Source organism: Primulina eburnea, chromosome 2 (assembly GCF_022965805.1).
Source record: "Primulina eburnea isolate SZY01 chromosome 2, ASM2296580v1, whole genome shotgun sequence".
NCBI lineage: Eukaryota > Viridiplantae > Streptophyta > Magnoliopsida > Lamiales > Gesneriaceae > Primulina > Primulina eburnea.
Genome location: NC_133102.1, coordinates 7180243 through 7193666, shown reverse-complemented (window position 1 = coordinate 7193666; position 13424 = coordinate 7180243). Strand labels below are relative to the sequence as shown.

The following is a 13424-nucleotide window of genomic DNA, read 5'->3' as shown; positions in this document are numbered from 1 at the left end:
GTAAAGGGAATATAAGATAAATGTTAAGTCATTTTCTTGCAAAGGACTCGTAGCTGTCAGATTTCATTTTTTTAAGGAAAAAAATACGAGGTAGCAACTAAACAAGATTTTCAAGCATGAAATTGGCAGAAAGCTCCTACTTCGTTACTGCACATTGTGTCACGGCTTATCACATAATATCTACAAAAAAGAAAAGAAAAAAGGAAAGGAAAGAAAAGAAAAGAAAAGAAGAGAAAGTAGACCAAATCAAGAGCTACATATATTATACACAAACTTCTAATAACATACATAATAGTAATAACCATGTTTCCTCAGATTCAATAAAAAGGGAAACAACTAAGGTATAATTCAAGGGAATCAGAACAAGCTGTTTCTCTGGTATAACTCGTAATGAAAGCTAGTGATACGTTAAAGCGGGCAGTTGTTAACGTTCTTGCTCATACAGTGTACGCCTGCTGAATCGTATCTATATCAAGACCCTTCAGCCTCACCACTGATTCGACGTGTCCTTTCAATGTATGCAGCTCCCTTAATCTGCATGGAACGACAGAAAATACATTAGGAATATGGGATTCTCATTTGGGGGTTTTAGAAATATATCGTCGCAACAGGCCTGAGCAATAGCTACAAGAACTTGGAAAAACCGGTTCTGTTTCTGGAATCAGATTGGCCTAGATATAAGTCATCCAAGTTAAAAGATATAGTGGCATGTATGGACTCATGGCAATAGTAGGAAGCAAGTTGGATGAATGTCAAGTAATTACGAGCTGTTAGTAACAGAGGGTGTAGATCACTTGAATTCGGTAAAATATGTTGAAATCTAGAGCTTCATGGCTCTCAGTCAAAATAATAATTATTCAATTCCCATTCAAAATTATCGAATCCAAGCCCTGATTGAATATTCTCTTGTCTCAAAATTCAGTCCAAATTATTTAATTCGATAACTCACGAGTTTTTATATATTAATAAAATTTTATAAATACATTTAAGACTAAACAAACTTATGATCTCCAATTGAGCTGCAGTTTCACTCAAGTTCATTTTCGAGCCCCGACTCAATGGAGTTAGAATATAAAAATATTGAGTAGTATTTGACTCAACAGTTCTGTTCAATTTGTTTGCAGCCCTTTCTTGAGTCCTGATTTGGGAGTCTTGCACCACTAGGAAAAAATTTAACAGCAAAGGTCATCCTTACCTAGCGATTTCAGCTCTTCGTTTTGCTTCCTCGGCCAACTGATTGAGTTCCGAAAAATTTGTAGTTTCGTTAAACAATTTGGTATCGGGAACTTGCAGCCCGTGAAGGGTCCTTTGTGCATGTGCCCATTGAAGCTCACGCTGTTCTTTTCCAAAATCTTTTTGCCTTGTAAAGGCAATCTGCACAAAAGAACAAACACGAATAAGGTGCAGATGAGAGAACTTTTAAAGCAGTATAGCTTTCACGTTGCTACTTGCCCGTTGCTCAAGAACAAGATCCCAAGCCCTCCCACTGAGAGCATATCGTATTAGAAATTTGATAATATCAAGCGGGATATAGAAAACGATATTATAAAGCCAAATTACTCCAGCCCAACCCCATCCAATTCCTTCAATAGCTGAAAAGCTCCAATTTGCATACACAGCAATCAGTGTAGCAACCTGCTTGATGCAAAGTAGTAGTGGTCAAGATTGTATTTCCAAAAATCAAAAGTTTCATTCAAATGAATTGAATGAGATAGGAACTAACCAGTTGGGCAATAAAAAACGCGGCTACAAGCAATAAACCAGGACGCTCGACATATGACCAGCTTCGGGATCTTGTAACAAATATTAGAGCTTGACTGATAGTGCTCACTTGAAGATATACTGCTGAAGCAAGCTTTCTAAAGTCATCATGAGCAGTTTTTTCAAGTGTTGACACCCCAAATATGCGCTGGAGGTTGACCAAAAATAATAAGATGGATGAAGAGTTCCATAGATATCTCTGAGTTTTGCATACTTGAAGGAATGAATGAAACTTGAAGTAATGCAGAAAAAATGAACGTCAAAAGATACATCAACTGGAAAGATTTTGCTACCGGAAAGAAGTCTGTTTTATAAGCTGCCCAAAAGAAAATGACAGTCATCATGGCCAGGTAACCACCAAGGATGATTCCCGTTGCAAAAATTTCAGCAAGCTTCCAGCTGTCCGGAAGTGGAGATGGTTTAACTCTATCTTTAGATATTGTCATAATGGTACCTATATGAGTATGAAATAAGATCGTATTCATTGTTAAACAAGTCCAACAGGTAATTGAGACATCTATTGAAGGTGCATTAATGAAAACAAAACGATTTGTGCCGCTACAAACATCAGTTTTCTAAAATTTTACCAAGAATGTGAAATGGTTAATCTTGATACATGATCTGATTTCAAATCTTGTGCACACAAAAAGTATAGATGCATAAAAGCTCATTCAAAGATCCGATATCTGAACCTGTCAAACAGGAGGGGCAGTGGGGATGAATGAGAAAAGAGGGTTCAGCAAAACAAACCATCATTGAGTATTGCAATGATTAGCACCATAAAAGGAGGAAAGTCGAATTCCCATATTAGAGCCAGTAGCATGAAACCAAGCTGATCCATGAAAATTAAAGATACCACAGATTAAGAAAATGCAAAAATGAATTAAACTGTAGATCTGGAAGGGCATGATAAACTTACCACAATACGTATTGTAATCGAAACAGCATAAATCTGCAAATGTAGGAGAAAAAATTGTGAGTTCAGGATAAGTAGTATTTAGAAACGTCAGCAAGCCATGAAATCATGCTAAACAAACATAAGTAAAACGTTCAGCCTGATTGTACTGTCGAAACTAACATAACTAGTCCTACCGTGTAATTTTTCATCCTCTGGAAGATTGCCCGACTAGTTAAAACAGCGCTAATTATAACACTGAGACCAGGTTCAGTAAGCACAATGTCAGAAGCACTGCGAGCCGCGTCTGTTGCATCAGCAACAGCAATCCCAATATCAGCCTTCTTCAGAGCAGGAGCATCATTTACTCCATCTCCGGTCATTCCACAGATATGTTTCCTGGCTTGAAGACGTTTTACTATTTCGTATTTGTGCTCTGACAGATACAGAAGGTGAGCAAATTAATGAACATAGGTTTGGAAATAAATTCTTATCCGAGTATCAAATTATGAAACGAGGGTACATTGAAATTCCAGAAAAAAAAAACAATTTAAAAGGTACCTGGGAAAACACCAGCAAAGCCGTCGGCTTTCTCTATAAGCTCATCAATTGGCAAAGCAGCAATCGATTCATCCTTATTCTGGCCCAACAAAGCTGATGAGGGATACATATTAGTTCCCATTCCCAACCTCCGTCCTGTTTCCTTGCCAATGGCCAGTTGATCCCCTGTCAAAAGCAGCTCACTACTTTTGAAACTGTTGAAACCAAAATGTGATGGTACAAAATAATGACAGTGACACATTATGTAGTAGAAACTGTGCAAGCATAGGTATAGCTTGATACATAATAATCAAAAAAATTTCTCAAGTTTAACAACCAAAAGTTAAAGATAAACTTTAAAATCAACGTCTACCAGTTATCATTTTGACATTTACTCCAAGATCCAATGCCCTTCTTATAGTTTCCGCACTATCATGTCTCGGTGGATCAAAAAGTGGCATGAGACCAATGAATTGCCACGGGCCTCCTGGGCTTTCTTTTGTTCTTTCCGGAACTTCCTGGGAGAAAATGCAGAATAAACCATCAAAATTTAGCAACGATTGATATCATAACAATTATCGACGAACGTCTTACTATTCCACACTCCAAATTAGGGCAGAAAAACATGGTAGCAAACTAAAATTCTGATAAATTTTACCTGGTATGCCACAGCAAGCGATCTTAAACCTCGTTCTGCAAACTTGTCAATCACAGCATGAACCCTTCGCTCTATGTCTGACTTATTGCGTGCAAGGTTTAGAATCTAAATCCATATTTGTGATTAAAAAAATCTAAGGATCAACATGGAATTAATAAACAAATAAACCACATAAAAAAGGTAGATTGTACCTGCTCAGGTGCACCTTTACTGACCCTGTGCATATTACCTTCACCATCTAAGTAAGTCAATGCCGTACGCTTGTCAGTAGGGTTGAAAGGAAGGAAGTGTACTTCTCGTATTCCAGCACGTGCCTGTTTCAAGACAGCATTTCAAGAAAGTGGAAATAGTTATCGCATATTAGACTTATAAACTAGCAGAGAGGCACCTCCTTCGGATCAGCCAGCATCCCAACTATAGCACAGTCTATGGCATCCTGGTTTTCTGTACGAGAAGCTTGAGCTGCCATTAGCACGACAGTATCTGCATTGACGCCTTTCGCAAAAACCTGTAGAAAAGCATTGAAAATATAGAGTTGCAATCCGATTTGCAATATAATTAACTGAAATTTCAGCAGAAAAATGTCGCATGAACCTCAATGAGATTCTTGTCAACTGTAAGCTTGTTCAGTGTTAAAGTCCCCGTTTTATCGCTGCAAAGCACATCCATGCCAGCCATCTCTTCTATAGCAGTCATTCTCTTTGTAATAGCTCCCTTCACAGAGATTAAACTCCATTGTAAATTCGAATGCTAAAGAAGGCGAAAAATAAAATTGCCAATAATAAAGGAAACCTGTTGAGCCAGACGATGAGAACCAATTGCCATTGTAACGGAAAGGACAGTAGGCATAGCAATCGGAATTCCTCCAATGAGAAGCACAAGTAGATTGTCAATCCCAGGGCGATATTTCCTATGCTGAATAGGGTACATAACTACAATCTCTATAACCATTCCAACCGCGATAGAGCAAATGCAAAAGTTCCCAATTGCAGTTAAAACCTAACAGATGAATAAGAAAACAAATTTACAAAAAATAAAAAAGGGATTGAGAAATCCTGAACAAGTTTCAAAACTTGCCTTTTGGAAATGCCCCACTTGGTTAGTAGAATCAACAAGGTGAGCGGCCTTTCCGAAAAATGTGTGAACCCCGGTTGCAATAACAATGGCCTCAATTTCTCCTTGTTTGCATGTAGATCCAGAGTAAATACCGTCCCCTGGCCCTTTCGTCACCGGAAGGGACTCGCCCGTTAGGGCAGACTGCATAATCAAACACGATTATATTAAATAAACTATACTCGAAAATTGCATGCAAACCAGCCATAAGCACACAAACACACACCTGATCAATTTTCAGTGGATCACCATCAAGCAAACGAGAATCAGCAGGAATTATATCTCCGAGTTTAATACTGATAATGTCACCAGGAACTAAAATAGAAGCATCTTCCTCACTCCATTTCCCATCTCTAAGAACCTTCAGACAACAACTATTTATCAGCTGAGCATCACAAATACAAAACTATTCATCAGAAATTCCGATGTAGAAATATCGAACTTTTGCTTTTGGAGCTAGACGAGCCATGAGAGCAGCAGCTGCATTTCCAGCATTATTCTCCTCTATAAAACTAATTGTGGAGTTAATTACGAGCAAAGTGATAATACCCACAAAGTCTTGCCAATCCGGAGGCTTTCCCTGAAATATGATACCGATAATAATCAGTACATTCCACAGAAATATAGCTCTTAAGCAATTTTATGCTGAGAGGTGTGTCCTTACTCCCCCATTTGCAAGGGCAATGGACATGATAGCCGCAGCTTCCATGACCCATGAAAGAGGATTCCACATAAAACCCAAGAACTTCAAGAATTTGCTCTCCTGAGAAGCACTCAAAAGTGAAAAAAAGTTTTAAATACAGATTAAAGTCAAAAACTTTATCAGTGAAATCCAAAATAAAATTAAAAGAATCATCAAAAGTAACTTGTCCAAAATCACCACTTAAAGAGATCAAAAAGGAAAACTCATTCATTTCTCACGTCTCTCAGCCATACTCACGTCAAAAGGGGGAAAGAAAGAGGAGTGGGGAAAAACTGCATCAGAAGTACATTACCGTAAGGCATCATGCCAGAGAAAATAAGAATAAAGGAGGCAACCATAAACTACCATCCAGACACAGAGCCCCCAAAAAAAAACAAATAACTTGAGCAAACTTTTAGCACCTTTTTCTCCTCGAGCTTGTTGTGTCCAAAAATGGTTAATCTCTCCTCCGCAGCCTCATTTGACAGACCCTCCTTCGTACACCTCAGATTCTCAAAAACTTCGTCAATGGGTATGTTTTCCTGCCACCAACCAACGCACATGTCTATAGCAAGCAAAAGAAAGTAAAAAAAGGGACGTCCCAAAATCAAGAAAATCATTGATGCAAATCGGCAGATCCGTTACCAAATCCACAATTTCCTTCAACACAGCATCCAAAACTTCAGGCTTTTCCCCCATCTTTCACAATGCGTTAACTTTTTTCCAACAAGTTTTACAGATCAAAGCTTATTCAAGAACCAACATGCACACAAACACAAACACTGCTGAAGCAGTAGGAATTTCTGCGGACGAGAGAGAACTAAATGTAGCCCATTTGAAAAAGATTGAATTTTTACAGGAATTTCCAGTTCGATGACCAAAAACGAGGCCTACCCACCAACTTCAAATCTGCACGGAAATAGAAACCGAAAAAACAAGAACGTGGTTTAACAGTTACCGTAGAGCATAACCTTTTTGTATTTTCACATAATTTAATAGATCATACTTTCTATATGTATTAATAAATCATTTTAGTATAAAAAAAAATTGTTGTTACAAATATTAGCTTCACATCCACAGAACATCTAGATGGTATGTTATCATCGTAGAAAAGTTTGAAATTATTTTCAGTTTCAACTGCACATGGGCCATAACGGCTGCTGGCAAAAACTTCTGTGAGACGGTCTCATGGGTCATATTTGTGAGACGGATCTCTTATTTAGGTCACCCGTTAAGAAGTATTACTTTTTATGCTAAGAGTATTACTTTTTATTGTGAATATGGGTAGGGTTGACCCGTCTCACATATTATGATCCGTGAGACGATCTCACATGAGACTCACTCATGACTGCTTCCCTTCGTTTTCTTTTTCTTTAGGAGATGCCTACTTCATTTTTATGCTGCACCCATGATTCAAAGATGAAAATAATTATTATTATTAACATATTGTGGCACATAAATTGAGTTTGATTGGTAAAAAAAAAAAAAAAAAGATATCTTGTGAGACGGTTTCACAAATTTTTATCTAGAGACATGTCAATTCTACCGATATTCACAATAAAAAATAATACTCGTAGCATAAAAAGTAATATTTTTTCATGGATGATCCAAATAAGATATCTGTCTCACAAAATACGATCCGTGAGATCGTCTCACACAAATTTTTGCCCAAAAAATTAGAGAAAAAATTAATTTTTTTTGTTTTAAATAATTATTGACAGATTGTGGCACATACATCGAGTGTGATTGGTTGAAAAATAGATAATAAATTAAATTTCTAAAATTTAAAATTAAAGTTGTCCAAATGAAAAAAAAAATAAAAAATTACCTGATAAATAGAAAATAGAATGAAAGGTGAAAATGTGCAATATAGAGTGAAAGACATGGATTATATTATATCAAGAGTGTTACTCTCGTACTCGATATATTTTTATATATATATTCATATGATCATCTTAATGAGCAAGTCTCAAATACTTTGTTTTGAATTCAAATTATCGCATGAATATTATGTATAAAAATTACTCTATTGCATATAAAATAAGCCTGAAAAATGATTAAATAAAATTTTTGAACTTATAAAAAAATTTCTTCAACATTTCAAAATTAGTTAATCCACACTATTTAACTTTAATTAATAATATAATACTAATTAATATGGATACTTTTTTTCGAAAATAAGGATATAGAACATAATAGTGTAAGATTAGTTTAAAATATGTAGCACGATCGGACTTTTTTAATATATAAATTTATTAATGAATTTCAATTAAAAAAATAAGTACACAAACATTATAAATTTAAAATTTTAAAGATTTTCAAACAAGTTAATTATCCATGTTAGTTTTTAAAAAAAAAAATCGAAGATTTTATAATGAAAAATCTTAAAACTGGAATAATGGAGTTGGTGATGCATTTTTTCCTCATACTCAACATCTTTGACTGATAAAGTGTTCCAATTATTGTGGTCCTGATGTAATAAAATTCATTTCAAATATATTCTTTATTTAAATATATCACATCACAATCATTATATTTTATTAAAAAAAGTAAGTATTTCAAAAAATTAATAATACAATATATTACAATCTGGTATTAAATATATCATAAACATAATTCAGACAAAATATTTTTCATTTAAAAAAATTAGAGATGTCAAAATAAGTCAGTATAATGAGATGAGAAATCATTGACTCAACCCATCAATTTTAGGTGGTGGGACAGACCAAACAATTTTATGTGTTGACGAATCGACCCACTATTTTTTCAAGTCGAGAAATTAACTGCTCAACAAGTTTATTTTATAATGAGATTGGTCGGTTTGACGAACCTAACTTATCTTGAAATCTATAAAAAAAACACATCAAAACTATACAAAAACACCAAAACATAATTTCACCAATACTTATGAATATCGTAAATTCATTATATTTTAATAGAACTCACCAATGTACGATGTAACAAAAAATTAAAATTTGTCGAAAGATCGCTAGACTAAGCTATTATAACCAAAAACTTATACATTCAAATCATGTTTTCTAAGAGATTTTCCCCCTCAAAAACTAAAACAAGGATGTGAGGCCACAAATTTATACAAAAATGATATCTATTTATTTTTATTTTATTTACAAAAAAAAAAATCACGAGGAAGAAAAAAACAGGGGTACATGGACATGGTGCACGTGGGAAGGATAGTGAAATATTTAGACAAATATAATTGGAAAAGTGAGGTCACAATCAATCATATAATATGATAAATAAATACACACATCTTTCCAAAAATAAATAGGTGCACATCCAAGTACATCCGTACCAAAACCTGTAACAAACAAACAATCTTCTTTTGTTCAAACAAGCAGGCTAGATAATAATCCGTATCGGGATCGTTAGAGTAAGTAATTATTTGATCAATATTCATAAATTTGATTTTCCATATCGATATTTTATGGGACAAGTCTACCACGTAAGTTTAACTTATTAGTGTAGTCTGTATGTTATTGCATTAACTTAGAGGTTTTACCAAATGCACGCAAAAATAGATGATAACCCAAAGGTTGCAAAACAATTTCAATTAGTTTTAATAATTTTTGAGAAAAATTTATTGATAATAGTACTTTTATTGCGATCGAGAAAAGAATCTATGATAAAATTACAAAATAAAAAATTTATCAAATTTATTTACTTTTTTTATTTTTGGGGAAGGAAATGTGTTTATTTAATTAATTTTGTGTACCAATATGTTACAGCAAGTGGACTGTGTTGGGTCACACTCTGCTTTCTTACTACATTTATTTCCTTTTCTCATTAAATATGTTTCTAAATTCTTTATTTAGTTAAACTAACCATTCACTTATTTTCATTAAAGAGGTGAAAAGTGATATTGTACAAATATATTAGGTATCTTCAGGAGATAGTAGACATCAAATAAAACTAACAAGGTACCAACAATTACACCAAAATAACAATAGTTTGGTAATGTTCGGAATACAACGGCAAGTCTGAATCGTGATCTTCATCATTATTTTTTGAACATGTAAGTTCTCGTTATCAAACATCACTCTATTCCGCAGATTCCATACATGGTATACAGTAGCTGAAAGTACCGCAGTACGCATTTTGGTAAATGTGAAATTACCTCTATACATAGTTCAAAAAACCTTCAATACTACTGCCGGAGTTCCCATCATTTTCTATTGTCCCAAATAGTTTTAGATATAATGCATTCAAACTATAAGTGGAGGACCGATTCATCTGCTGCGTTATATAGCACACAAGATTTATCAAGCACAAAATGAAATTTATCACGAATGAGTAATTTCCCATGAGCAGTAACCAAAATACAAATCGGTGTTTAGGTAAAATGCAAGTTTTCTTCAGAACTGGTTTCTATGGCCCCCCTACCTTGCATGAAGAAGTTGAGTGAGTCTCATGTGAGACCGTCTCACGGATTATAATCTGTGATACGGGTCAACTCTACCTATATTCACAATAAAAAGTAATACACTTAGCATAAAAAGTAATACTTTTGCATGAGTGACCCAAATAAGATATCCGTCTCACAAATACGAATCGTGAGACCGTCTCACACAAGTTTTTGTCGAAGAAGTTATATGCTTGGTCCAGACTTTGTTTCTAAATTCTTGCTTCTTATTAATGTACAAATAAAAATACCATTTTTTTTTTTAATTTACAAAGACAGACACACTGATATATATAAGTTTTGTTATTTACGTTTTTTTTAAATACATCAAACTTCAAATTTATATTAAAAAATTGTTTATATCATTAAATATAAAAAGATTCACAAAATAAATATTAAAAATTATTTATCACTTTGATTAAATTTTTGGAAAGAAGTTAATATTTATAATCATGTATTCTTAATTTTTTTTTTTATTTTAGCTTAAAATTTTAATTTTATTAAAAAAAATCACTCTTTTTACATGTTTAATATGACAAATCAAGATTGATTGTTTTTTACGATATTACACCAAACGAATTTTTTTTCTCATGTTTTACACTTAGAGTGTGCATCATGTGAGACCGTCTCACGGATCTTAATCTGTGAGACAGGTCAATCCTACCGATATTCACAATAAAAAGTATATATTCTTAGCATAAAAAGTAATATTTTTTCATGAATGACCTAAATAAGAGATCTGTCTAACAAATACGATCCGTGAGACCGTCTCACACAAGTTTTTGTCATATACTTAATAGATGCCTTTTAAAACGTTGCCTTCAAATGTGCCATATATATTGTATTTAACTCTTCAATCCGGACCCGTCGCTTAGACCGAAAACCGTCCACAAGATCTATCTAGACCTAGTTTATAAACAATTTTAATGGTCAAATCGGCTAAAATCGGTTAAGCATCGGTCGCACCGATCATGAACCAACAAAAAACTTATCCAACCAGGGTTGGAGTAAAAAACCCTTGTTAGCACTGTTTTTCTCTCTCGTTTCCCTCTAGGGTTTCGGTGAGAGCTAAATCCTATCTGAGTATAGGGATTTTTCTCTCTTAAGTTCAATTTGGGAGCAGATTTCAGAATGGATGAGGAGGAGATAGCTAAGAGGGTGAGTTCTTTAAAGCTTTCTTTGCCTAATCTTGGTGCACCGGTGGTGATTCCGACGGTGCTAGCTGCTGCGGGATCGCAGAGGCTGGAATCATGTCTTGTGGCAAAGGTATTCTCTTCTAAGGCAGTAAATCGAGAGACATTTCGGACTCAGATGCCTCGGATTATTCAGGCTAAAAAAGAGGTGAAAATCGAAGTAATTGGGGAAAATATGTTTATGCTGAATTTCAATTCAATTATGGATAAACGCAATGTTATGTTAGGTGGTCCATGGAATTTTTTCAAGGATTTAGTGATATTCAAAGAACCAACAGGGCTCCAGAAAACTATGGATATTAATTTTGATGAGTTGGCTATTTGGGTTCAGTGCCATAACCTACCCTTTGCCTTTATGCATGAATCAGTTATCCGAAATTTGGGTGAGCGGATTGGCAGAGTCTTGGAAGTGGATGGGGAGGAAGATGGGAATTGCACAGGCAAATTTGTTAGGGTAAGGGTTTTGTTGGATATCACCAAGCCACTTCTGCAGGGATTACGAGTGAAGCCTGAAGAGGCAGAGGAAGAAATATGCATTCTGTTGTTATATGAAAGACTACCTAATTTTTGCTATCTATGTGGGAGGCTGGGACATGTTTTAAAAGAATGCGTGGATCACAGGGATGAGGATCCAGTACCATCTTATGGTAATTGGCTAAGGGCTTCATCGATTTCTGGAAATCGAATAGTGAAAGAATATATCTCTAATATTCCTTCTTCAAGTGATTCACCACACTTTCCACCCCAGGGTTTTGAAGTGGGATCTGAGGAGCATGTTGGTATGAATGTTATTCCATTACATCAGAAAGATAGCTCAGAGGTCTTGGGGAAGAGTTTCACAGACGAGAATCTTGAGTTGCCTATGGTTCAACTGCCTCGAGTAACACAAAACTTGGATTCAGATTTTTCTGAGAAGAGGGCAGCTTTGGTTATTGATATTGATCAAAATCGAGATGTTGGATTTCAGGTGCAGCGACCAGCAAACAAAGATGAATTGGAAACGTATGGCTCGTGGGTCTCAAAAACAGTCTTCAGTTTCCATCAATACGTCTTCCACTAAGAATATTCCAAAAAGATTATTGACAGATTTTGAGGGATCTCCAACAGAGGTAAAAAAGGCTCGTATAGACAATGGCTCAGATATAAAGATGATTAGCTTATCGGCGGAGGCTGCGGGTCAGCCCCGCCGATCGCCATGAGTTGTTTGATTTGGAATGCACGGGGGCTTGGGAACCCACGTGCATTCCGAGATCTTCAACGGCTTATTGCCGAAAGAAACCCAGTATTAGTTTTCTTGTGTGAAACTAAAGTGGTAGATTATGAGTGTAAAACGTGGCAAACTCGACAAAATTTTGATGGTAAATTTTCAGTGGACAGTGATCGGCGTTGTGGGGGTCTTATGATTCTTTGGCGTCATTCCGTGGATGTATGTATTCAATCTTATTCTTCGGGCCATATTGATTGTATTGTAAACTGTGATTCGAAAAGTTGGAGATTTACGGGATTCTACGGGAACCCAGTTGTTTCTCTCCGAGTTTTCTCATGGCAGCTTCTTAGGAGACTTGCTGACATTAGAGAACTTCAACATCTGCCGTGGTTAGTCGGGGGTGATTTCAATGAAATTATTTTTGAATCTGAAAAATGGGTGGTCTAGTGCGTTCTATATCTCAAATGGAAGCTTTTGCTACTGCGCTAGCTTATGGGAATCTGCAAGAGTTACAGAGCCGAGGGGATCTCTTCACGTGGTGCAATAAAAGACAGGGAAGTGAGCTTATTTTTGCCAGATTGGATAGGTTTGTTTGTAATATGGACTGGAAGTTTCTTTTTCCTGATGCCAAAGTGGAACATTTACCTTTTTTGGGATCGGATCATCGACCGCTCTTGCTGAATCTATATTCAGATGCTACTGTGCATCTGGTACGGTATCCGAAGCGCTTCACCTTTGAGCATAAATGGTTTTTAGAAGAGGGTTTCGACACTTTTTTCAAAAGTTGTTGGCAGAATATTCACAAATCCGATCCTTTACCTGCTAAATTACTTCGTTGTCGTGGGGAGTTGCAAAATTGGGCTGGAACACGTTTTAACCAACTGGGAAAGAAAATTCAGAAATTGCGAAAGGAGGTTAATCATTTGATGAGCTCAAATATAGCAAAATTCCATAC

General features: G+C 35.5%; 2 protein-coding genes across 3 annotated transcripts; one reads left to right on the top strand and one right to left on the bottom strand.

Moving 5' to 3' along the window:
* Positions 1-237: 237 nt before the first annotated feature.
* LOC140822860 (plasma membrane ATPase 3) lies at positions 238-6646 on the bottom strand. 2 transcript variants are annotated; one of them, XM_073183778.1, is made up of 21 exons: positions 6295-6646; positions 6072-6191; positions 5632-5730; positions 5410-5547; positions 5194-5328; positions 4932-5111; positions 4647-4853; positions 4449-4568; positions 4243-4362; positions 4046-4168; positions 3855-3959; positions 3570-3714; positions 3218-3382; positions 2854-3092; positions 2681-2713; positions 2512-2593; positions 2055-2215; positions 1724-1909; positions 1453-1635; positions 1196-1374; positions 238-534 (listed from the first exon to the last, which is right to left on the bottom strand). In XM_073183778.1, the coding sequence occupies exons 1-21, from the start codon at positions 6346-6348 to the stop codon at positions 438-440; spliced, it is 2871 nt and encodes a 956-aa protein (XP_073039879.1). In that variant the 5' UTR covers positions 6349-6646; the 3' UTR covers positions 238-437. The 2 variants fall into 2 exon arrangements, with proteins under 2 accessions (XP_073039879.1, XP_073039880.1); XM_073183779.1 differs by lacking the exons at positions 5194-5328; positions 5410-5547; positions 5632-5730; positions 6072-6191; positions 6295-6646 and having other exon boundaries at positions 4647-4786; positions 4932-5071.
* A 4554-nt stretch (positions 6647-11200) lies between these two features.
* On the top strand, positions 11201-12322 carry LOC140824053 (uncharacterized). The gene has a single exon (XM_073185655.1). It carries the CDS (start codon positions 11201-11203, stop codon positions 12320-12322), a length of 1122 nt encoding a protein of 373 aa, XP_073041756.1.
* Positions 12323-13424: the final 1102 nt, after the last annotated feature.

Bases quoted from the DNA above. Each gene is read 5' to 3' on its own strand.
- LOC140822860 (XM_073183778.1), bottom strand. From the start codon at position 6,348: ATGGGGGAAAAGCCTGAAGTTTTGGATGCTGTGTTGAAGGAAATTGTG. The intron at 4,569-4,646 runs GTTTCCTTTATT...ATCTCTGTGAAG, and splicing joins CTCATCGTCTGGCTCAACAG to GGAGCTATTACAAAGAGAAT. The intron at 535-1,195 runs GTAAGGATGACC...CGTTCCATGCAG, and splicing joins CGAAGAGCTGAAATCGCTAG to ATTAAGGGAGCTGCATACAT.
- LOC140824053 (XM_073185655.1), top strand. From the start codon at position 11,201: ATGGATGAGGAGGAGATAGCTAAGAGGGTGAGTTCTTTAAAGCTTTCT.